The sequence below is a fragment of the Chiroxiphia lanceolata genome, chromosome Z (assembly GCF_009829145.1).
Source record: "Chiroxiphia lanceolata isolate bChiLan1 chromosome Z, bChiLan1.pri, whole genome shotgun sequence".
Lineage (NCBI taxonomy): Eukaryota > Metazoa > Chordata > Aves > Passeriformes > Pipridae > Chiroxiphia > Chiroxiphia lanceolata.
In genome coordinates this window covers 33,781,702-33,808,354 of record NC_045671.1, presented here as the reverse complement: position 1 = coordinate 33,808,354, position 26,653 = coordinate 33,781,702, and the positions used below count along the sequence as shown (strand labels likewise).

Sequence of the window (26,653 nt, the reverse complement as noted above, 5' to 3'; positions counted from 1 at the left end):
AAGATGTAGATTAGTTGAATGAAACTGTCACCTTGGCTTTAATACCTAGACTGAATTTTCTGGTTTGTATCTAGTATTAAAATTGAGGGTTAGACTTTCTTTTTAAAACACATTTCTCTCCTTTGTTGGCTTAAGAGAGCTTTGTATAAAGAATATGTGAAAGTTCTCAAAGGGAAAGTTTAAAAATTGTTGTCAAACTGTTGGAAAATCAATATCTTGTCAGCCTAATTTGGCTTAAAAAAACCCCCTAATTTGGTTAGAAGAGGGACAGTTGCCATTCTGTCATCACAGGCCTTTCATGCAATGGAGCTTACAAAATAAGCAAGATTCTTCAAACAAGTAATTTATTGAGCATATCTTCCTCATGCCATCAGTGAGCCTTATCTTTTTCCCTTATAATTCTGACTTTGAATAGAATACAGAGCTGTTGAATTCCCCATGTGGTGCTGCTCATACTTCATCAATTCTTTGCAAATATTGATGTCTTTTCACACATTTCAGGAAATGTGGTCTAGATAAAACAGTTTTTAGTACCAATTTTGAAAAGCCTTCATATGAACCTGTCTTTGCCAGCATTCCCTATGTATTCAGAACAGACTACTTTCTTCTTAGTTGGGATTACCTGTTGGAAACTTCCATCAGTTTGCCTATTGCAGTTTGTTAAGGAGCATGTTCATACTCACATGACCATACACATTTTTAGTTTATTTTATCCTTAGTTTACTCATCTTGTAGGTTTGAAATCTGTGGAAACTCTAGTATTCAGCTGTTCTACTTGAGAAACCCTAATCTTCTCTCCTGTATCTTTTTGCCTACTTTACTATGTGTCTTCCACTTTTACCAGTAAGGTATCTTCAACAAAAATATCCCTGCAGGTTAACAGCCTTCACTAGTGCTTTGTCTTTCAACTGTATTGTACAGTGTACTGCAAAAGAACTTTCTTATTCACGTGTTAGTTCAGTCTCCTGTACATGAGTTTTCTCTAAGTCTTGAGTATTTTGGAGTTCTTGTGAGCGTTGTCTCAAATCTCTTTTTGATTTATAAAGCTAAGAAAAATTGTGTACATAAATATAGAAGGAAAATTATTTTCTTTCAAAAATAGGTACATGTTTCAGTAGGACAGTCTCTAAGGAAATGGAAATCTCGCTTCATCCAGTACAGTTGTTCAAATAAAACAGTTGCAAAGTTTAATTTAGAGTCTATTCTGGATACTATTTGTTAAATGAAGGATGTGTTTCAAATTTAAAGAATCACAGACTGGTTGAGGTTGGAAGGGACCTCTAATGGTCATCTGGTCTACCTGCCCTGTTCAAGCAGAGCCACTTAAAGGGTTGCCCAGGCCCCTGTCTAGATGGTTTTTTTTAATATCTCTTAAGAAGGGAGATGCCAAAATTGCCCTGGGCAGCCTGTGCCCATGCTTGGTGACCCTCACAATGAAAAAATGTTTCCTGATGTTCAGAGGGAACCTCTTGTGTGAGCAGCAGATGGGTTGATTACTAAAAGCTGAGGCAGTGGTCAGTGACTAGGCACTTAAATGTTGGTAAAAGTTGTAAGTGTAGGAGTCCTGTTAGAGAAGAAGGCTTGTCTTGGGGAACATGTTCCTCCTCCCTGAAATTCTAACTTTGGACAAAGTGGAAGTGGAAGTAGTGCTCAGCTATAAGCAGTTTCAAGTATATAGACTTTTCATGTTAGGAAGAAATTCTTTACAGAAAGGGTAATCGGACATTGGAATGGGCTGCCCAGGGAAGTGGTGGATTCTCCGTCCCTGGAGGTTTTTAAGATGAGACTGGATGTGGCACTTAGTACCATGGTCTAGTAACCATGGCAGTAGTGGATCAAGGGTTGGACTTGATGATCTTGGAGGTCCTTTCCAACCTGGCTAATTCTGTGATTCTGTAGCAATGGAAACATAAATCTTTAGACTATTCTGCATTAAAAATAGGAAATAAGTAAACAGGCTGATATGAAATGAGATATTGCTATGTCACTTAAAGTTTATTTCAAGAAACAAAATGTAAGCTTCCCTTAAGAACAGTTCAGGGGAAGGTAAGAAAAGCCTTTGTCACCCACATACAGATGTCTTCTATTTCTTAATGTAAGAATTATTAAGGAACTTTAAATGATGGGCATTATTTTTAGAGTCATAGAATCATAGAATATCCAGAGTTGGATCCACAAGGATCATCGAAGTCCAGCTCCTGGCCCTGCACAGGACAGCCCCAAGAAGTTGTACAAATCGGGGCAACCATGACATATTACAGAAACAACTCTGTTATATCCTGTATCATAAACAGATGAGTTTGCCTGAAAGTTGTTTGCAGCTCAAGAGAGAGTTGTTGCACTACTTGTAAAAACGGACAAGACTTTGGAAATTACAGAAGCCAAGTGATTTAGAGCTGGTGAAAAAGGTACCTTTTCAGGGAAAACTTGAGCCAAAGAAAAGTTCCTTTTCTTACTGATCTGTTTCAAAGCACAGAATCCCTCAATCAGGCCTAATAAAGAAGCCACTGTCTCCTGTGCATCGGTGTGAGAGCACTAAAATGAAATAGACTGTCTAAGAATGCAATAAATCATATCGGGTCATTGCACTAATGACCAGTTTGGGCCCAAATTCTCATTAGTCTGTCTGTAGGAAGAGAAAACTGGTAAAACAGAAAAAGACCATATGAGAGAAGCTTTTTGCTGGCACTATCTTAAAGCTTTTCTTGTCGAAGGACACCCTTCAGCTAATTTCAACCCATAAAAAAAAATAAATCTGTTCGGTGATTAGGAACCCGTGAGTAAAGCCATAAATACCTAAGTCCTTGGGATAAGAGCCTGTAAAACTGTCAAAAAACATTGCCTAAGTGAAAAAAGACAGCCTTTCTTAACTAGTGCTGTCAGCACTAATCCATATTCATATACGGAAGGCATATTTGTAGTTCCTTCTATAAGTCTTTCCTGCTAATAACATTCATTCTTATGTTGAAAGCAACTATTTCCTCTGGTTGCACTCTCATCCTGATTTCTAAGTCAAAAAATGTAGGTTTCATTTCTGATGCTTAACAATTTTCATATTTATGCTGATATGTATTTCTTGGAATAAATTTTCAGACAGAACTTTTTAAGGAAATAATGTAAATTGTTTAAAAATCATTAGAAACCTTTTTAAAAATGTGTGAATGATCATATGTGTTTCATTGGGACTTTCTGTGGTTTGAATTCTCAAAATGATCTTGCTAAAGCAGAACAAAATTTTTACCAGGAAAATATTCTACAATTTTATATGTATTTATATCCATTCCTTCCTGTGATGTTGACTCAGTTAGTTAATATTGAGAGAAAATTCTAATGCAGAGCAATTTCATTGGTATTTTCATGTGAATGAGACCAGGCCTTTCCCCCTTTTTCAATTCAAGTACACTAGTTCAAAAAAAAGTAGTGAAGTTTTAATAGTGACACAGTCTCTGTGTCCATGGGATTTTTGCTTCCTAGAGTTTTAGCATTTGAAAGTATTTTAAGCCAAATATGATAGTCTTTTAGTATTTGTTATTTTTTTAGGGAATGGATTTTACAGTTTATTAAAGTTCATGTTGAAATTGATAAAGGAAAAATGCAGTTAATGGACATGTACAGAAACCAGTTCTCAGCTAGTAATTTTGCTGCAAAAAGCAGAAATTGACAGATGTTTTAAGAATAGCTTGAATCTGGAAGACTGAACTTAGTTCACTGATGTCTTTTAAGTTTGCATTGACTCTTTTTCTTCATCACCACAGTCTGTTTCATATTATCATAATTACTGCTAAAAATTTTGTATGGTTTTACAGAAATTCAGGAAGGAAAAAAGGTTTCTTTCTTTCAAAAGTAGTTGGGTTTTATAGCAGCGTCGAGTTATGCTGCAGTGTTTTTCAAAAAAGTCTGATCCTGTGGACAATGTAAGAATCTCTCTGGGTACTGACAAATGAGTCATGTTGTTGGTTGGGTTGGGTTTCCTTGCACAGTGTTAACTCACTTGTGTTCCAGCAGTATATACCCACACAGTCAGGTAAAGTTTGTATTTTGACTATGTGTCTGTGAGAACTGGAGCTGATGTTGATTTAAGGAGAGCAGATGTTAATGGTGTTTCTCTCAAGGATTCTATTGCCCAAATAGACATCTCTCATGGTGAGAAAAGGCAACAAATGGTGGTAAATCTGCCTGCTCTAATATGAAGGGCAACAATAGGTTGATTTATGGAGAAAAAGCAACTGTTAAGCTTAGATAGCCTGTTTGTGTGAAAACTGAGTTTTACAGACTGGATATTATTGCTGTCATTTTTGAGAAAAATTTAGTTCTATCTTAATCATGAGGGATATTGTACTGGCAAGGAGAGTCACAAAATGTTTTTTAGCCTGGACAACACATCACAGTTGTATGAAATTTAAAGTGTAAGCAGGTTACAATAGTATATGTTTAGACAATTACTTCCTAATCCGATTTTCACTATTCTTTCTGTATGGCCACTTTTTTCTTTTTTTATGTACTCTGTTAGCATCCCCTCTACCAACATACCAGAGTTGTATTTTGCCTCATGTACGCAGATGAGTGTGCAAGTATGTACCAACACCCACACACTTCAAGCCGCTGAGTCTAAGAAACAGCAAAAAGGTATATGGAGACATGCAACCTGGCAACAGGAAGCAAGGCTCTTCAATACTATCCTCATAAGCCATAACCTCTATGAGAAAAATTATACAGAATTTTTAGATGAAACAATAGGTCTTTCTCATCAATTTTAGAGAGAAAGGTACACATTTTAAACAGCAGTTGAAAAAGAATGTATAGTACTGTTTGTTAAGTGATATATACTTATTTCAATAACTGTTTTAAAAATTTAGTTTTTTGCAACTGGTAAATTCTAGATAATTTCTCTTTTAGCAAGGCAATCCTTCTGGTTCAATCACTGTTACAATCTGTAATCTACAGGGTTTTCATACATATGGAAAGTGTTAGGATTAGCAGAAATCTGATAACAGCAGAAAAGTTTATTTTGAATCTGTATCTTAAGACTTATTTTCTAAGGAAGAATAAAGAAAACTGTCTGAGATTTTCTGGCATTTAGTGTGATCTGCTCAGGTCTTCTGTTTTTTGGTTCTACCCAATCACTGGTAATTTGGAAAATGTTGCATCTACAGTGTGACAAGGACAGAGCTGCCTTAGGTTTATTATGAACTCATTTAGAATCTCATGTTTTATAGCATTTCAAACAAGGTAATGGAAACTTCTTGTTAGGCTTTAGTAAAGAACTAAACATGATATGTTAGTGTATATGTATGGTGAGTGCAAGAGCAATTCTCACAATGTTTACCACACTGACACCTGATATAAAGATATTTTAAGCATTATTCTGTTCCACAGTTCTTTTTTCTTGACCAAATGCTTTAGGCAGTAACTAACAGTAAGAGTTTTAGGCAAAAAAATGTTTCTAAAAATGTTATTTATTTTCTTTTTTTTCTTTCCCTTTGAAGTCTGAACAACCGAGTCCTGCCAGTTCCAGCTCCAGTTCCAGTTCCAGTTTTACACCATCTCAAAACAGCAGACAACAAGGTACCAATAGAAGAAAAAGAATTGAAAGGAATGCATGAAATGAAGGGGCTAATAAAAACAGAACTGGTGGCACCTCATTACTGCTTTTCTTCTACCTTAAATTTTGATTTAAATCTTTTTCTCATGTTGTTTTCAGATGTAGCTAAGGGCAAAATAAAAGAGGAGAAACTGGTATCTGAGAAAAGGATGTAAGGGTTGTTTGGTTTTAAGGATTAAATACATGACAGTCACTTAACAGATGGTAAACTCAAAAGAGCTTCTGTTTCTGAGTTGTCCTTCCACAGAGTTAGTTATCATGGCACCTGGTTTTATCTGAAGCTCTGGAAGTGTGTGGCTTGCCACGGGAAGCCCATGGAAATCCATTAATTTGTGTACATCGACCCCTTCGAAGGGCCGTGATCCTCCCGTAGTATTGGAAAGTAAGAGCATAGAGTACTTACTTCAGATATGTGGCAGGGAAGGGTGAGGGTTAGACCTTAAGTTTGCATTTTGATTTTTTGGCTAATAATTTCATTTTACTTAGAACTCGGTAAAGAATGGATTTTTCTTCCTGGAGACCTGGCCAAGGCATGTTTTCTGTAAATAAGTCGAGATTCATTCTACATGATCTATTAAACTACTTAGTTCCTGCTTGGCTTCTTTCCCTGGGTTTATAAGATTATACAACTGATACATTCTTAATGAGCTTTTGTTTTGTTGTTTGGATAAGGAGCATTAAAAAAGCAGCCTTTGACTAAACAAAATTGTCTTCTGTTTTATCCATTTATATTCCTCAGTGGTAGACTTAATTTAAGATTATGACAATATATCAGTGCTTCAGGCAGACTGTTTTTAAATATATCTATGCATGATGCATCTCTGTCCTATTGCCTTTCTGTAGGTGACTGGTACTGATTTTCTAACGTTTTCTGGAAAAAAAAAAAATCTAATGTTTTCTGGCAGTATTACTATGCATGAAAGAAAGGAAGAGCTAAGTGAGCTGTGGTTGACTGGCCTCAGGCAGTTGATTTTTATCTAGGGATAAAGAGATACACTTCTTCTGAAACCCCATTTTCATTCTCATGAAAACTGCCTTAGTGATGTGAACTGTCCATTACAAGACAAAAGATTTGCATACCCATTTCTGTGTCTGTTTTCTTATGCTGGGCAAAAACCTTTTGACTTAGTGTTTTCTTCTAAGCAGACTGGTCCCATCCATGCCTTCTGTTCATATGTAAGAGGTATTGCAGGTTGTCTTTCAGTTCTTTATACCTTCTCTGGAATAGAGGGGAGATTTGTCCTCTGATGTGAACAGCTCTGAAGAGCAAGGGGTATATACATCTTCTCTTTCATGCCACAGTAAATAGTGATTACTGCTTCTTTCTGGGAGTTCCAGAAACTTCAATTAACTAAACATGTTCATTGCCCAGGCCATGCATTTGTATATCAAAGGAATGACATACTGGGTGTACCCTGGCATGTTGACACCATATGTTGTGCTCTGGGAAAAAGCCATACTTTTTCCCATAACTAGAAGTTACTTGTTAGGGCTGTTTCTCTTTTCCTGTTGATTCAGACTCCAGCACTCACTCAAGTGTCAAAAAACCACAGCATGAACTTTTTTCACCTCTTTTTTCATAAGCAGTGGGCTAACCTAAGGTTCTTTCAAGTTCTTCTGTCATTGGGGCTTATTCTAATATTTCTTTTTCCTTACCAAGGGCAACTAATGGGCAGCAATTAATTTTCAGTTTCTCCTTAACTATTCTGACCCTTTAGGAAGTAACAACTTTTCAGACCCTTAAAAAGGTTGCTATGGAATTTTAAAGTAACTGTTCACAAGGACAGAAGGTTAACAGTGACATTGCGACCAATGCTAGAAACAAAATACCTAAAAATGTATACTTCTACAGATCAGCAGTGGGTGCATGGACAAGAAGGATTTCTATATAGCTCTCCTTCCGTTGTCACCTAGTCAAATGTCTGGTTAACCAGGAGTTTGCTCATCAGCACCATCTGGTTTACTTCCCTAGGGTGTGAAAACAGAGAAAAGAAACAATAGTTATGAACCTGCCCAAACTGTGCCAATTTACAAAAGTTCTAGTGCAGCCTTAGTGCTAAAACATTCTCAACATTGGCTTTGAAGTCACTTGTACAAAACTAGTCAAAATGCCTATCACCTGAACCTTGCTAGGTCTGGAATAGTCCATAAAGCTGTTCCTCCCATGAGTCCCTGTCATGAGTATGGCACTGACTGACAGATCTGCCTTCTCTGCTGACAGTGACCAGGGAGGACACTTCTTGACTCAATTTCCCCATAAGCAAATAGGAAGTTGAGAGCTTCGTCTTGGAGGCTCATCTTGTTCATGTTAATACTTTGTGTTTCTTAGGCTGAAGGAATTACACAACTGTAATAGTAATTGCTGTTCCTATAGCCATCACTGGTGCTTTTACTTGCTGCTTCGTGTCTCAGATGAGCAGTACTTTAGAGTTAAATGGGGCACCAGTCTTGCTTCCTTCCCTCTTCTAATATGCTTTTTTCTATTCTTATTTCAAGCAGCTGTAGTTTTACATGTCATAGATCTTCTAAACATATTCCTCTTTCTGTAACTGTCTCTAACAGCAAAACAGAGTAAAAATCAGAACCCAAACTGAGTTTAATGCAGTCTTGCGAGCAACTCAAGCTTTGTACCTCTTGTTAATTCAGGAAAAGTGATAACATGATGTTGAGTGGGATTAATGTACTTAGTACATATCAACATAGGCAAAGTGCTTACTCAACTTGAAATCAATCCTGAAATAACAGGAACAGTTAAAGCTAAATATGTAAAAGAAGACAAAGACTACCTTGGCCAGTACGAGTTAGTCAAAATGGTTTGTTAGATCCAACTTCTCAATACATGGATTAATCCAACCAAGGTACCATTGCTGATCAATATACCCCCATAGATCTTTACTCACATATATAATAGACAAAGCAAAAAATACTAAACCCCAGCAATGCAAAAGAAGCATGCTTCTAGCAATAATACAGTAAAAGTCAATTTCTCCTGTCATGACAGTGTTTTACTTACTTTAGCTACGGTCCAGAGAGCAAATTGTTCAAACACTTGAACATATGAGTCCCTCCACTGTCATGAGTAAGTCTGAAGCTGACTGAGTTGCTCATATGAGTAAATGATTCATGGATAACTCCCTGCAGCATAAGCCCCCAGTGCATCACTTCATATACCTAATGTTTAAGACTCTCCCTTCTCAACACTGTGTGGGGAGGGTAGTTTTCAAAACTGAGTGAATTGCCCGAAACACTGCAAAGTGAACTTCATAGTGTATTTTATTGTCTCTGCTGTTTCAGGTCTGTTGAGGTCTATAATGAAAGATCTGCATTCAGATGATAATGAAGATGAATCAGATGAAGCAGACGAGAAGGACAATGATTCTGAGTTGGAACAACCTGTAAATACACAAGGAGGAAGCAAGAGTCGCAGGTGAGTGTCTTGTGTTTGCAAGTAGCCTGGTGGCCAAGACATGTAGCGCTTGTTAGTAATGAAGTGAGGTCTACTGTTCTCAAAGACTGCTAAGTAGCAAACGTGCAGAAAATTTAGACTCTTTTTAAAGCAGCAGCTTCTAAAAGCTAACAAAATTAGCCATTCCCGATACAAACTCTTTCTGTATTAATCAATATGGTTACGATGATCCTTATTTGACTTTACTGGATTTCATGTGATTGTGACTTGAGGGGAGAAGTCATCATTACTTTCTGGCATAAATCAGAGAAAATTAAGTCCTTCAGTTTTTGGATAAACTACTCTATACAAAGTCCCGTTTTCAAGACCTCTCTGCTTACTAGTTTTAGATTAGGTTGTTAAATTGAATCAGAATCAATGAAATTTGAATTTCAAGTAATTTCTATGCTGCATGCAGTAGATAATGAATAAAAGTGCATCAGAAGGTAAAGCAAGCATCTGTCACAGAAATTAATTTTTTAAAAAAAGCTTCTGCATCCTTGCTGCAACCTTCAGAAGGCTTTCCAGAAGTTATCTGTTCTTCGGGTAGCTTGAAGCTCCATCCAAATGGTGTTGAAGGTTATGGAAAGCCTGAAACGGTCTCTTAAACACTTTTCATATTAGGTTCTTTATCTGATTCAGAGGGTTTTACTGTTAGTGCATAGTACCTGAGTGCCAGTGTCAGCTACTGTTTAAATGGGAAGGTAATAGGAAAACGCTAATGAATGTCAGCTGCTTCCCTGGTGTACGTTAGCACATGGAATCAAGGAGCAAAAGACCAAGATGACTAGCAGTTTGAGAACTTCTTGTATCAGTGATTGTGTAAAGGATTGTTTCAAGCTCAACTTGTCTCCATGTGTGGAGATTTTGTTTCAGTTTTTAAATGAAATCTTAAGGCTTATGTTTCTCTAACTTCTTTTTATCCCAAATAACTCCTTCTCCCTCCTCAAAAAAGTATTGTTTATTGTTCCTAAGTAAATGAAGGGTGAAACTGACTGGGAGCTGAGCTTTTTCATGTGGCCTCTCCTGAGATAATAAGTTTTTAAATTTTAGCCAGGAAAAAATGTGTTACTTATGACAATAAACAAGGAACTTTTCAGTAAAACACTTGTTCAGGTGGGAAGCACAGCTGTTTATAAAGCTTTTAGAAGAGCAGAAGAGTATCTGTAAAAACCACTTTCCTTCCTCCACATGGCTGCGAACTGGGATAGGGACTCACTCTGTTGGGAGCAGCAGTATAATGCTGTAGCTGTTCATCCATTTTTGTAACATTGGCTGCTGTGTTAACTGGACACTTCATCTCAACAAGTTCAGGCAGGCAGACTCCTTCTTTGTGCTACGCTGAGCTTTTTCCAGAGTGCAGCCCTGCTCAGATGCCTCTCTTCTATGTGACCCTGATGGCTTGCTTAGCAAGAGATTGGTCATTTTAATTCCATGCCTCAAAATACAAGCTTGGTTCACCCTATTGACAGCCCTTTGTCTGCAGGTGTAATGCTTTGGCTCTTCTTTTTCATAGGGTTAGTCTGAGTGACGGCAGCGACAGTGATAGCAGTTCAGCTTCCTCACCGCTACGTCATGAACCAGCACCACCTTTACTGAAAACCAACAACAGCCAGGTAAAGTCAGAATTCAAAAATACGATTGGCGTTTGTATTAGCAGTAGACACAGTTCACATCAAACTCAGGAATTTATTCATTCATCTCATGCCCTCTCCCCCACCAGTGCTTATCTAGGAGATACAATATTTTTTACTCCACTAGCAGACACAATAGTTTTTACTTCACACTAGAGTACTTGTTCCAGATTTGTAAGAGCTAACATAGTTATTTTGAGGTAGGAACATAAGGTAGTTCTGTTTTTTGAAGAAAAGAACCAAATTACCTAGAGTTACAAAATGTTTCTGGGATGCTGCCTCGCCCTCAGCCACCATAAAGTAAGGCTCTCTAAATATAAAAATTAAACATAAAAGCTTATATTCTTTATAAAATAAAATACAAGTTACAAGCAATAATGCATTCCCAGTGTCAGTTGTATCATACACAAAGTAGTTATGACACTTACTGGCAATAAATGGCTGCTTACAGTTTTGATATAGTTAGAAGAGTGTCTACCTGTATTAGCAAAAGTTTGTGATTTAGATGGTGAGTTTCATGGATGAGACTTTTCTATATTTCTTAAATTAACTGCTTTAATTATCTGGCAGATATTATTTACTTGTCCTTGTTTTTCTATTAAGATTTCCAATACAAGCTACAGAGCAAACCCAAATATTATTATTCATGTTATTTAAGTTTAAATACACTGTAGAAAAAAAGAAAAAAAACCTAGAAAGTACTTTGTGCAAAGAGAGAAGGTGATTCCATGTCCAGAAAATATTCTTATTATCTACCAGAAACATTGTAGACTTTTCTAAGTTATCTGTACAGAAGTTACAAGTTTTTAAGAGAGAGTCTTTTGGAGTAAAATAAAAAGCTAACTATAAGGATGAAGAATATTTCAGGTACTGGGCTCATAAACACAAGAAAAATAAAACACTCATCTATGGCTTGTTGTTTGATGAAGACTAACTTCTACAGAGGCAATGTAATTGTTAAGTAATTATAAGTCTCCATATTGGCAGCCCACTCAGTCATATCTTCCGTGTTCCTTTGCCTTTTGGTGATATAACAGAAGGTCTACCTGCGCATTTAGACACATTGAACAACAGCTGTGTGCCAGCCAAAACTGAATGTTACATACCTTCTTCCATTTCTATACTTGGGCTGAATTTTGTAAATAAGATGAAAATCAGAAATTTAGGGAGTCATTGTGAGAATTCAAATTGTATGGACCATTTTAGCCACATTTTAACCCTCTGCTTGATAGAGTAATGCTACTTACCAGGATGATGCTTTTTACTGATGAAATTAGGATTTTGTTGACTAAGTTAATTCATAGAACCAAAGACCTAAGATAGAATTAGTATTTGTATAAGCTTCCTCAGATGTGATTAGTGCTGTATCTCATCTAAACAAGAGTGCTTAAGATGTTAGATTTCAAACTACACATCTAGAGCACTGTAAGGAAGCAACTTTTTCAAATATACTGTGTTCTTGCTAGGGTTCTATTTGAAACCAAGAATTTTCTTCCTCTGAAAACAATAAAAGCATCTAAAAGTTACTGGATTCTTGACTAGAGGTCTGGGGTTTTTTTTAAAAACAAGACTTTTCTTTCACTGGCCTAAACAGCAGTAACCCCAGGGGGGTGTTGAATAGAAGAACTGGGATTTTTCTTTAAAAATGTATGTTTTGATTTCTGATCACTCTTGGCTAAATAACTCTTTATGTAAGATTAACTCAGATCTGCAGTCACTCTCTCTCTATGGGGTAATAGCTGCCTGCCTGCTGTAATTCTTATGATGCTGGTCACCTGGGAAGCATATATGTAATTTAGTCATTTTTACCAAGGGAAGTAGAAATGAGAGAGAGACTTGGGAAAATTGTCAATGAGGCTTGTAGAAGACTTGTTTTTTACAGGCTTATTTCCTTGTTTTAATTCTGTGTTTTATTCTGTTTAATATGGATTTGGAGTTAATCATGCTAGTGATGCTAGTCTCACAATGAAATGTGAAACATAATCTCCCATCATCTGTGATTATTTAGTTTTCTTTGATCTTCTTCAGAAGAACTAGTTATATTCCAGGTTAGGAATGACATGGTGTTTTTTTATTTTTAACTTCAAAAAATGTGTTCTGTGTGGAAAAAAATGGAAGAACAATCAACAGTTCTTTTCCCCTAAAATATTCCTCCCTTTAGTCCTAAAAGTTTCATATTACGCATGGTGTCTTGCTGCTTATTGATATACTCTTCTTGTCTGTGGTTCACTAGCAAATGAAGCATTCTAGATTTGTACGTGTGATAGTAAATGGGTTTGAATGGCATTGAAGGAAGGGTACTATGTAACTGCAAAAGAAATTCCTCTCAATCACTTCCTTTTTCAGTTACAACTCATGTGATCATTTCAAAGATTGTTTCAAACTCTATTGTCAAAGAAAAGAGATAGCATTGGAGAAAAAAAAAACCAGGAAAAATACACTGCTCATGTGATAGTTCAAAAGCACTGGGAAGACCCTCAGCATCATTTTGTATCTGCAAAATACTCTTATCCTACCAGCATGAAAAGGATTAAAAAAAAAGTGTTAGGAAGGCTTTAAGTGACGTGAAATTAATTCTTTTAAGGATTAACAATATTACTGCCACTTTTTTCCAACAGCTCATCCTTTTCTGCTGTAAGCTACTTTTTATTCTGAAAAATATGAGTAGGTTATATGGATTAAAGAATGAAGAACTCAGTTTTGAGTTTGTATTATTAACCAATAGCAGAATTTTCCATTTGTAATTGTATCCAATAATGCATTTAATTTTTACGGGATTTTCATTCTTTTCCAGATTTTAGAAGTGAAAAGTCCAATAAAGCAAAACAAACCTGACAAACAAATAAAGAATGGGGATTGTGATAAGGTAAATAAGAGATAACAATAAACTGCTTCAGAATATGATACTAATGCATTTACTAAACACCAGTCTTTGTGTTAGAGAATGAAAACCTAAGTACATCTTGACTTTGTGTTCTTTTAGATGCAGATCTTTCCCTCCATTTTTTTCTGCAATTCTTTCTTCTTCTGTCATATTTTGAATTTTTTTTTCCTTCTTTTCAGTACATGTGGTTTGGCAAATGTCACCAGTTGGGAATCTACCATCTATTATTTATTTTATCTACTCTCCCTGATGAGTTTGTACTGTGCTTCACAGAGGAAGTGATAATTTTTGTAGATGAGAATTCACAGACATATTCCTAGCCAATATATCAATCAACTATGAAAAAACAAAAAAACAACTATGTGTTTTCCAGAATCCTTTCTGAAGGCTGTGCATTAGGAAGTGGCAAAAACAGTTTTAGCATGTTAACTAGAATGATATGAAGCAACTGTTAATTTAACACTGAGCGAGACAGTTTTGTTTAAAAACATGTCAGCTGGCTGTGGGCAAGAGCTCTAAGTCTTTATGTGAGTGAACATAACACAATTGCCCACTGTGGACAAGTTCCTCTGAAGGTTCGTATTTTACTGGTATTAGTGGAGACTTTGCGATAACGCAAGAGATGAAAGTTGAAGTATCTGCAGCTAGATTTTTAGTGCTCTGATCCATATGCTTTTAGAATTTTTAAGTTGGATGCCATATCTCTTTCTTCTTAAAAGCAAAAAAAAGTTTTTTGATGGCTCATGCTGAAGGAGAAAGTTGATAATTGGGTGGAGAGGTGGGATGTGTTTGACATTCCATTAAGGAAGCAGTGGAATTTACCATTTAATTAATCTTGCTTAATCCCTCTCCCCTTATATCTTCCTGTTGACACAAAAGAAATAATTACGTAGCTTTAGAGAGAACGAGGGATTTCATTGTGATTTGGGTTTCGTTCTTACATTGCAAGGTGGGAGATATTTCAAAGATACTGTTTTGGCATCCGCAGTCTTTTGATGCCTTTTGGCGCAGTAGAGATATATATATTATCTTCTACAGTAAATGACCATCTGATTTTTGTCAGTTTTTTTATCAAAAAACCACAAGAACTTGTACTTGGGTTGCATTAAGCTAGAGAAAGCCAGACTTCTAAATAAGAAAATACAGCTCGAAGAAGAGCTTGGTCTTACTTCAGGTCCTTTGTGCAGTTTTGGGTGCCACAATACAAGAAGGATCTAAAGCTATTAGAAAGCATCCAAAGGAGGGCAGTGAAGATGGTGAAGGGCTTTGAGGGGAAGCCAAATGAGGAGTGGCTGAGGTCACTTGACTTATTCAGCCTGGAGAACAGGCTGAGGGGAGACCCCATCTCAATCTACAGCTTCCTTACAAGGGGAAGTGGAGGGGCAGGCACTGATCTCTTCTCTGGTGACCAGTGACAGGATCCAAGGGAATGTGACCTGAAGCTGTTTCAGGAGAAGTTTAGATTGGATGTTAGGAAAAGGTTCTTCACCCAGAGGGTTGTTGGGCAGTGGAACAGGCTCCCCAGGGAAGTGGTCACAGCACCAAGCCTGACAGAGTTCAGGAGGCATTTGGATGATACTCTCAGGCACATGGTGACTCTTGGGGATGGTCCTGTGCAGGGCCAGGACTCGATGATCCTTGTGAGTCCTTTCCAACTCAGGGTATTCTGACATTCTAAGATTGAAAATAACATCTCCATTTGTATTGGTTTTGAAGACATCTGAAGTTTGTGAAATACATAGCTGTGACTTAATTAACAAGTTGTTTATGGGGGGGGTTTGTTTCTAGGCATATCTCGATGAACTGGTAGAGCTCCACAGAAGATTAATGACATTGAGAGAGAGACATGTACTGCAGCAGGTGAGGAGCACTCTCATGCGATATCACAGCATGCTCATTGAAGTGATAAAGTCACATCTATTTTTTTTTGCCTTCATCTAAAACTCTATTATCAGGTTTAATAGCCTTCAAGCCTGTATAATCCATAAAAGCTTACACATACTTTAAATTCACACTAAAAAACAAATTTTAAAAAAAGTCTGTCTGAGCTAAATTTTTCACCAATTCATTGTTATGTTTCTTAGCGTACTGTATTAATAATTATTAAAACAGGATGGGAGAATGGATACAGCTGTGACTTGGTCAAAATCTTGTTACTTTTTTCCTGAAAATGACCAGCCTTTTCTCAGAAACCGTTAAAGTGGTTTTTAATGTGGCAGGCAGAAAACATGGAATTCAAAGTCTAATCCACTTTAAGGAAGGACATAATATATTCAGTGAATCTTCTGAAGTCATGGAACAAGTAAAATATGAAAATGTAGAAACCTAAAAGGCTCAAAATGTGTTGAAAGGTTATCCAATAGTAAGAACTGTTCTTGGTTTTGGGTGCCGTTGTCAGATACTATTGGATTGCAGATTGTGAAGAATAAGCACTGTCAACAAAGCAGATGTAATTGTAGCACAGATGGTTGTATTATGTTTAGCACAATTATGTGCCAGTTGTGGAGATGTTGTAAAGAGGGAAATTTTTACCACTTCTAAATGATTGCAATCACATGTCAAATTTCTCAGCAGAGTGTGGTAACAGTATTTTGCAAGTCCCACCACTAATCTGTTTATTAGTTCAGGCTCAGTATTGTGAGTAAAGATGTGAAAACTGTTGAGAGGTCAGTGAAAAGGAAGACCTTGGTTAAGGATATTCTTAATTAACGATGAATTCCAATAACTTTGTCATATTTTGTGCTACAACACACAGTGATGCATATTGGTTATCCTTCATATTTAATCTACTGTTGACTGCCAAGTTTCCAAGGGAACCAAAGCATGCATTCAGAACGGTGGCAGAGTCAAATGTTTATCTACATTGGGAAATTATTGTGCATGAGGCTAAAAGGTAGCAATTGCAACACTCAATCCACTTCACGTTATTCATAATTCTTAAAAATGGTGTTGCTTCTGGCAGGCCTTTGTAGCTAGTGTGACACTGTTACCAGCTGTCGGTACAGAACTGAACAACTGTCAGCCTGTGCAGCCCAACCATAAACCAAGCTTTCACTGGGGCTGCTTTGTCAGCTTCGTGTGAAACTTTGAAAAAGAAAATCAACTGGAAAACCTTTTATGCAAAGCAAATATAAAAACAACCAAGAAACCTTTTTTTTTTCCACATTAGGTAAGTCTAAAAGTGGAATAGAGAGTCCTGGAAAGGCTGTGCTCCATCCTTAGAGCTTTTAAAATTCTGACAGGATAAGCCTGGAGCAGCTAAAGGAAAAGATGAAAATTAAAAAGAGCAGTATATTCTTGGGCATTTTAAAATAGACCTTTTTTTTCTTCTTGAGAGTATTTATCAAACCGGGAAAAGGATTCTTTCACCAACTCTGCCACAAAACTTGCATTAAGAGTGAGGCATTTTAATGCATTAAGAGTGAGTAATTTTAATACTGTAATCTATGATTACTTATATATTATTACTCAGATTAAGAAAGTTTCATGTCGAATTGGTGTTACCTTGTTTCTTGGGGGGAGTTGTTCTTGCAGATTGTTTCCCTTGGTTTAGAGCATATGCAGGCTGTCAATACAGCCCCAGTAAAGCTGGATTTATGACCAGACTGCAGGTTGCAACAGTAGTTGAGTTCTGTAGCAACAGCTGGTAATGGCTACAGAGACCTACAGAAATGAGTGGAAGAGCCAAGTTACCAGTTATCTGTTAGCCAGTCTGGACTAGCAAATGGTCTATGCTGCTATAAAACAAAATACAGCTTAGTTTTAAAACCTTTAATCCCTTAATTCAATAATTCCTATGATTTTATCAGTTTACAGAAATATCTTCACAATACTGAATGGGTAACTTGCAGAAAATCACTTCTCCTTTGCATTGCAAATTAACTGTCATCCCATCTTAAATGTCCTTACTGCTTTGCAGCTATGTAGTTAATGTAAAATACTGCCAGGGTGCACAGAAATTAAAAAGGTACAGAGCTGAGAAAGTTTTTAGGAATGAATGTGAAACTTCTAGATTGAGAAATACAAGTACATAGAGACTACAGGAAGTATAAAGGTCAAGGATAGACTATAGGAAGTACAAAGATCAGGAGAGCAAGGGGCAAAACTGCAGAAAGGGATGGTGGTTACCGCATAAGAAGAGGGATCAAGTGCAAAAATATGCAACAGAAAATTGTAGACAGCTGTAAGAGTGTTAAAGGTGGTGGTGATGGAATCATGTGTTACTGAATGATGACTGTCATCTCTCTAGTTTATGTTAGGGCAGGTAATAGTCTCTTGCACATGTCAAAGTCTGCTACCCACAAACTTTGAGGGAATTTTTAGAGAAAGGCTTGCAAAAGAACAATGAAGGCATTGATAATGTAAAAAGCACAGGCTTTTGAAACTTATACAGTGGGACATGAAAAGGGCTTTTTTTTTGTTGTTGTTGTTTTTTGCAATCTCAGCTGTTAAGTCCATAGGCATGATAACACACAGGAATGCAGCCAAATTGGAAATGAGAAAAATGGATCTGTTTGAGAATGTGGCTTTCTTCCAAGAGAGGCATTTTTCTTTGAGACACTTTGTTAAAGGAAGCTGAGAAAGGGAGAAGGGAAGGAGAGATGTGATACTGTGCTCCAAGTGCCTAGAATTATAGCAAAATAATTCTGATATAATATACTACTTACAGATATATAAGAATTACCTGAGAGGGAGAAAGAACATTTGACCAAGAAATTAATCCTGTGAAAATTACCTGAGCAATTTCTATACGACTATTGGACCATGGCAAGACAGAAACTGGTCTGAAATTACATTTTAAAAATAAAGATCTCTCCCACCTCTTTCACTGTAAAGAGACATTGGAATTTGTAGTGGTTAGGCTTTTTTTTTAACTTTGTGATTTTCAGTTAATAGGATAATTGAGTCTGCCATCAAATATTAATGCTGCATGTCTAATATATTCAAATTTGACTGACTAAAGCTGTGTTCCTAACTGCAACTTCAGTGCAGATAATGTTAATGTGACCCTGTGAAATGCGACAACATTTTTGGTAAGACTTTGCCTCTTATTTTAAAGCATCAGAAGTCATATCTTCAACTCGTGAAAAATCTGGAACCCTGTGCACTAAGCAGCACAGACATAAGGAAGAAATTGAGAGTACACAGCATGGCTGAAAATTACATGGCTCATGTCCACAAGGTGCTTAACTTCAGATGGCAACTACCTTCTGAGAATTTTCTGCCAGGGGCAGCTTGGAGGTCTGGAAACTATCACATGGTCTAAACTCCTCCATAAATTGAAAAATGACTATGTCATTAGTTGCACTTTGGCTTCCTTATACAAACACACTCATTTGCTTGTTTAAAGGCTGATAAATAGTTATACTATGATGGATAATGATGAAACTGAGCTGGAGAGACATTAGGTAAACAGAGATGTAATTTACAGCAGAAAAGCAAAGCTTACTACAGCAGTAACAAATGAGATATTTTTGTTCTTTGCAGCCTGAGCTCTCCAAATAAAACATTTTAATGCTGTGTTTTTAATGTTAGAACTGTCAGACTTCCTAGCACTAGTCTCAACCTTTTATTCTTTTTGAAGTATTTCTCAATAGCACAAGGATGCATATGCTAATACTGTAAGTAATGAATTCCTCATTGACTGGCACACAGGCAAGTGTTTTTCATTGAGCCCTCTGGATTTATCTTGGTACATGTTAGTACATCCATTAAAACCTTTTGGGTTCATTTCAGTCTGATTTACCAGGTGCCCAGACATAGTGACTGTATTTCTTGAGGCTGGAATGAGGGATATGTTTAAAATGTTTATATTTCCCTTGACCTATATTTCCCTTTCCCTTAAAAGCCCAAAGCAGAACTTGATCAGTAAAAGTCCTTATCCATTTCTTAAAATATGCAGGGCGGCTTAAAAATACATGTGCTAGCACTTTTGTGTAATCTATATTTCTAAAATCAGGTATATTGCAGTGGGGGTTGTGAGGAGTGGTATTCTTCCACAGTAACACAAGGAAGTGTTAGACAGAATTATTCAAAATAGCTACATCTTCCTGGCCTCAGTTTCTGTAGACTTCTTGTGCAGCCATTTATTTGTCACACAGTGGATATTCAGAGACCAAGCCTGAGATTAGATTCCAAACTTTACAAAAGGAGGTTGGATTGACTCCTTACCTTAGCTTCCCTCTTAGATGAGGCTCAAGAGAGTGCCAGAAATGAGAATGACAATACATATCAAAGTTTTCTTCTGCTAACAGTCAATTTTGTCTCATTTGATTTTTTTGTTTTCTCTGACATCAGTTGCAGAACAGTAGGAGGTGGAAAAGTGTTACAAGAATCTGGGAATCAATAAGTGGACAAATAAAGCTGGTCATTTTAGATTAAAAATTCCCATATGGAAAAAAATTGCAAACAAGAGGCTCAGATTTAAATGGAGTGTTAGTAAATGCAGAATTTTGGACAGCTGCAAACCAAATTAAACAGATTTTATTTTTATTTTTCCAACTTGGAAAAATAGGAGGTGGTTGAAAAGAGAGATTTTTACTGTAATAAGCATTTTCCTTTTATTAGTTTAACTTATTTCCATTCTGTTTAATCTATCCTGGGCCATGTCATTCCATGCCTGACAATACACATGAAGTTATTTTATTTATCATCAACATAGTCTTTACTTCTGTGCTCTGAGAAGAAAAAATACCTATTTATATAATGAAATGCAGAGTGGAAAATTACAGAATATTTAGTTTAAATTCATTGTTCTTTGTCAAGTTAGTGTAACCCTACCAGATTTGTCATTTTAAGGTATATTCTGTAAGACATAACATGCATACATCTGTATCTCCTCCAGCTGTGGAAAAGGAATTACTGTCACAGTAACAAAGCTCAAGACAATTAAGGAATGTAGTAGTGTTTCAGTGGAGGTATATGTGGAAGCCCAAGAACTAAATGGGTTTCAAGTTGAAGGTTTCAAACAGGACATTGAGTCTAACCTGAACACTGCACAAGGGATGGTTGGAAAGACTGAGAAGAGCAGCAGTGTTCTGTTAGTCGATGACACTACCCAGAGGCCCACTTCAGGATGGGCTACCTTTTGATTTGCTCTCTTGAACTCATTCATAGCTGTAGTGTGTTGGCACTGTGATAGTCCTCTCTGACAAATAATGCTTTGCCTTTTCAAGATGCTTAATGTTTTTTTCCTAGGTAGGTGGACATCCTAGAGCTTAACATATCTGGAGTTACTTTTTACAGAAATTCAGTATGAGTATGATGATTCTTTAAAAATGTAGACTACAATTCAGAGACTAAAAATGTTACTAGAGAAAGACACAAGTTAGATATGTACTGTTGATTTCACAGAATCATACAATGGTTGAGGTTAGAAAGGATCTCTGGAGGTCACAGGGGCATGTAGAGCCAGCTACCGAGGACTATGTCATATGACTTTGGAATATCTCCAAGGATGGAGACCCCACAACTGCCCTGGGCAACCTGTACCAGTGCTTGGTCACCCTCACAGGAAAAAGGTGTCACCTGTTCAGAAGGAACCTCCTGTGCTTCAGTTGGTGTCCACTGGCCCAGGTCCTGTCACTGTGTACCACTGGAAAGAACATGGCTCTGTATTCTTTACACTCTCCCTTTAGGTATTTGTACACACTGACAAAATCTGCTCTGAGCCTTCTCTTCTCCAGACTGAAGAGTCACAGCTCTGTGAGCCTTTGCTTATAGGAGAGATGTTTTAGTCTCTATTCTTCTCAAGAACTCCAAACAGCTCTTCTGTTTCCTGTTCTAATGAAACTTATGATTATAGATTAAATAGTCACAAGAAGAAGCAATGTTTTGCCATTGCTAGGAGTCTTTTCAGGATTGATCTAGCTAAAAAATTAGATTTAAGTCTGTTACTCAAGAAATAGTTGCTAGTACATGAACTAACAGTTCATGTGAGAGCTCTTAAATGTATTTTTTGTTTGATATGGAGTAGACTTCTTCCCCTTGCTTGCAGAAAGGCTCATGCCAATTATTTCCTAATATAACCTGCTTAGCAGCTATGCACATAGTAAATGTTTGACATTATGGTCGATGATGATTAAAAAAAAAACCCGACCAATTGAGGTACTATAGTTTGGACAATAGTGTGTGTTAGAAAGGAAGGGTTAGTGGTTTAATGTGCAAGTATTGGGGCAATTGGGCTCATTTGAGGCCTTTCATGATATTTGGTGGCATGTTAATATGTTCAGTAGGCATGTAAAACTGGAATTTTCAACTGCATCTTTTCTTTTGTTTCAGATAGTAAATCTTATAGAAGAAACTGGACATTTTCACATCACAAATACAACCTTTGACTTTGATCTTTGTTCACTGGACAAAACCACAGTCCGTAAACTACAGAGTTACCTGGAAATGTCTGGAACCTCCTGAGGATTCAGCATCTGGCTGCATCAAAATACTGCTCTTTAAATGACATATGTAGAATGATGCAACCAAAACAGAGGGGAAAAAAAATTAAGCAATCCTCTTCAGCTTTTATTTTTCCTTAAAGACAGTCATCATCTCTTGATAAAGAAAGGAAAAGTGACCAGACTTAGAGGACCACTCTTTCTCAAGAAGAAAATGCTCTGGAAGAGTTTGCCTGGATAGCCTTGAAAAACAAACACAGAAAAACAAACAAAAATACTTGTTCTTAATGAATGTGTATGATATCATGTATCTCTCTCTGTGGTGTTCAAGTCCACAAGATGAATGCATGTTCAACACACTGCCTTATTACATAACTGATCTATTTATTACTGCATACATGTATCCTGAAGTCCATGAGTCATTGAGTGACGCTACCAGATGTTGCAAGTAGTGGGATCCTATGTGTGCTCTTTTGATGCAGTACTTTCACAAGCCTAGTAACCTTATTCATGTTAAAATGCCACTTCTGGCTATCTTTCACTATCAATTAAAACACTACAGGTCTTGATTCCACCTCTGCAGTTCCAGGAAACAAGATACAAACTTAGTGACCAAACGGTGGTTGTATATTTCGTTTCCTGTCTGCCACAGTGAGTTGGACCAGAGCAAGTTGGACCGCAACTCCTTCATTCTGTCCACTTATTAACCTTGACCATGGTAAAAAAATGCACCAAATAGTGTCATATGACTTGCCATCTAGCCTCAGTGAATAAACCAATAGGATTTTTAACAAAAAATGTTATGTATACTGTCATGAATCTGGCAACTTTTGCAATCTACATTCTTGTATCTGTTGTAATGTTACAAAATTAGATATATATTAGAGTGAAGGTGTTCTGCAGGATTGTCATAAAAGAATATACTGGTCCTGTCCTTAAAGAAGATGTTGTAGAAAATTCTTAATTTGGAGCTATTTATTACTATGAATTTCAACACTCTTCTGCTGCCAGTGTGTGACTCACTTCTACCATAAAATCTTTGCGTAACATTTTTGTTTGCTCATATATTATATGGTCTGCTTAGTTTGTTTTGGGGATTTTTTTCTGGTTTTGTTTGGTTTTTTAAAACTGCTAAATTAAAACCTTTTATTTTAAAATAAATATGTTGTTATACAGTTACATGTTGGAATAAATACATCTATGATATTGTCTGTATGTGTGTGTTTATATATACATATATACTTCACCTGTATATATATATGTGTATATATATACACACACGCGCACGCGCATATATGCTTTTTACACTTCCCAGATTTTGGTATCTGTTCAATAACTTGCTTGTGTTTCCAGAAGAACTTCTTGTCTATAAAAATGAGTATTCTTTCATAGCATCTATTATTTCTTAAAATCAGGATCTTTCATGCGTTCAGGATCACGTTCATGCGTGATCAAATGAGAGGATGTGTACTCAGTTTCACATCAATGCTTCATGCTCTCATATTGCTGATGGTTTCTTGATGGAATCATCACCATTCTATTAGAAATGCAAATTCCTAAAAGAAAATAGGAAAGAATTAAAAAATACTTCTGGATGCAAAGGTTTATTCAAGTTTACCAGCCTAAAAAATGTATCTTGTTACTGGACAGGCCAGTATGTCGTGTATGCTTATATGCCACATGTAGTCTCTATGTGTAGAGCTGAACAGTAGTAGCTTTATGACTTACTGTTTCATGTGCACAGTTTGTGCAGCACTGAAAAACTATTGGGGTTATTTCTTATTCAGATAGTAAATCTTAATACTGTTTCTTTAAGTCCAAAGAAAATTTTACACTTTACTCTTTTTGAAAGGGCACGATATGTATTGGCTGGGGGGCTTTTTTCTTATTTAAGATGTTGTTTGATCACACTCCGCAGGAAGTTCTTCTTAGGCTTCCAAAGAATAAGTGTACCTTTTCAGTAATGTTATGACTCTTATTGATGATTGGCATGAAGCATACTTGAAACGTTATGTTGTTCTTTTAAATCCGTGTCTTAATGTGCAATTGGGGAGGGGTGAAGGAATGGGAGTATAATGTTAACATTACTATTGACAGAAGGCTGGTGATAATGGGGAAGGGAATAGGGGTGCATGTGAAGGGGATAAACTTCAATTTTTATTGATTGTTTTATATGAAAATGTTTGGAAATCTAAAAGCAACCTTAAAAATCTTTGGTCTACCAATGTGTGTTCAACTTTCCTGTCTTTTAGTTATACCAGATGTATATAGAAATTTGTCCATTTTGACTTTTCTAACTAAGTCTTGTGGTAAAGACTCATTGAGTTTCAGAAGGGGATACTTCTAGTACGACTATTGCACTGTTTTTTTAGAAATGGTGAAATGAATCATTTTATCCTTTAAATATCTAATAAGCTTTATTATACACTGCGAACAGGGGTGGAAGAAAAGAGAAACTGGGAGAATAGGCATAAAAGGGAGAAGACAGCAATTGCAGTATCAAATCAGTGCTGAATTTAGTGCAAGCTGTGGATTGTACTTAAACTCTTAAGTTTTCTAATTCATTGGGAGAGAATAAAATAGACTGCAGCGGTCTATCTGTGTACTGACTTTTTCACAAAATTCTGATAGAAATAGAACTACAAAGTTTTGATCTAAATTTAAAAGTTTACTGTTTTCATCTAATTGTGTATACAGAAACAAAATAAATCCATGTTCACTTAATTTCTGACATTCATATTTCTCTTAAAGAAAAAAATAGAAGATACCTTCCCAGACTTAAATGTCTAAGAGCACTGATCTTTGGGATGGGTTAAAGTGTTTTGGCAAACATTTGGAGTTTTACTTAACATCAACCTATTTAAAACAGTTATATGAGAGAATTTAGATTAACTCATTGCAGTGACCAGGTAGAGGTTAGCAGTAACTTCCAATATCTAAAGTAATTTTCAGCATGAGTCACTGTTACTAGAGCAGTAGTTGTATCCAGTAGCAAAGACAGTTTTCATCTCACAAGTAACTTTACAAGTCAGAAAGTGAATGTCAAATTGGTAGGCAAGGTTTAATTTTTGGTATTTTTTAGAAATCTGAATCTGCTGAGAGGCTTTACAAAAATTTCAATATTGTTTAGATTTGAAGGCCATCTTAGTCCATGCTAAAGAGAAAGAGCAAGAAAGGAGGAAGGGGTATTCACTGAAGTAAAGAGACTCTTCCAAGGTAAAAGTAAACCCATGCTCAGTCTTTAGCCTTTGGACCGTAGGAAGTGGTTGATCATTTCTCTCTCTTCATTGGTTTGGTCTTTTTGGGAAAAGTCTGTGCTTTCAATTCAGAAACAAAGTACACAGAGTACAATGCATTTGGAGAGCCCAGTATATTTCTATTGAAGTTTCTTTTAGTCTCTGGGAAGGAAATCACAAGTTCTTGGGTTTTGCCTGGCCCATTGTTTTTCTTTCCCATTCTCACAGTGAAATAAAGTACTTTCACAATCTGCTTTGAGTCCTTGGTCCTTACTTGGTAACATCTTCCTTTCTTAGAAGCAGTACCAGTGTTTTGGGCCTTTTGAATGATCTGTTGATTTCAAGACTCTTTACTTAGTTTGCAAAATTGATGGGAAAGCTGTAGAATTGTTTGAAGTGGAAATTGCCCCATTCAGGTGTTGTATACATTATCCTACTCCAGACATTGCTCTGATGGTAGGATTCACCTCATACCGTCTTTGTTTGTACACACCATATCCCATCTTTCACCACTTGCAGTTTAATGACAAACTATCATTTAGCAAACTCTTGTTTCAGTCTATAGAGTCTGTTTCGTGTTTGCTCATTAGTCCATGCTTTGCAGAAATTGAGCATTAAGATGAAAATTTTATCAGATTTTCAGCCACAGTAGGAGCTAGCGGAAACTGCAAAAATAAGCAGTACAAGACATGTTCCAAAGTTTAACAAGTGTGAGGCTGTGTTCCTATAGGCCTCAATAGTTTTCTTAATTGTTAAACAGTGTACAGTGGAATGTAGTGTACACCAGGAATCTACTCTGTACACTACTGGAAGAAGCTTTACTTCTGGACATAAAAGGGTTACCAACAGATGACAAGGACTAAAACACATATATCTGCAGTGCATTTGTGCATACTTGGGAGTTAATCAGGACATTAATGCTGCTAAACCAATGGCATTTACAAGGCTGGCTCTGTGTCTGGGCAGATAAACTAACATCAAAACACAATCATGTAAGGGCCTTGCATATGGCTGAGCAGCAAGAAGTGCCACTGACTAGACAGGAAATAGAAGAATTACCACAGTGAGAACAAAGCCTGTGGGGGAAGAATGACAGAAAAAAAGTGTGAAGAAAAGATGTTGTAATACAGCTGCTTTTGTTCGCTACTGTAAAATGTGGTGCAGTTGTTGCTGACTAGAGAGAGAGGGAGATTGAGATTGCAGCATCATACAAAACTCTAAGATGTTTTATTGTTTGAGTTGCTAATGTCTGTTTCACATTTTGTTTGTGTTGCATCTGACTTACATTCTATGTTTTATCTCAGCCAGATTGATTGTACTGCACAGTGATAATCTTGCATTTTTCTTTTACTTTTAATTTTTCCAGTGTGGAAGTTTGAGCAAAGTCAAATGTAGGCCTGTGAATGCAGCAGGGGATGTATTTTTATCATCATTCAGTATAATTCTGACTGGAAATAACTGT

At 36.6% G+C, this 26,653-nt stretch overlaps 1 protein-coding gene across 5 annotated transcripts in view; it reads left to right on the top strand.

The window, feature by feature from the left end:
* MLLT3 (MLLT3 super elongation complex subunit) overlaps positions 1–25,442 on the top strand; it is a 119,140-nt gene extending 93,698 nt beyond the window's left edge. For 4 of the 5 annotated variants that reach the window (XM_032676264.1, XM_032676263.1, XM_032676260.1 and 1 more), the window contains 6 exons: positions 5,487–5,565; positions 8,897–9,029; positions 10,564–10,663; positions 13,476–13,547; positions 15,354–15,425; positions 21,846–25,442. In XM_032676264.1, coding sequence (XP_032532155.1) covers positions 5,487–5,565; positions 8,897–9,029; positions 10,564–10,663; positions 13,476–13,547; positions 15,354–15,425; positions 21,846–21,977 — 588 coding nt within the window. In that variant the 3' untranslated portion in view covers positions 21,978–25,442. Of the gene's footprint in view, positions 1–5,486; positions 5,566–8,896; positions 9,030–10,563; positions 10,664–13,475; positions 13,548–15,353; positions 15,426–19,148; positions 19,211–21,845 lie in introns of those variants that run through there. The other variant, XM_032676261.1, reaches the window with a different exon arrangement.
* The last annotated feature ends 1,211 nt before the right edge of the window (positions 25,443–26,653 follow it).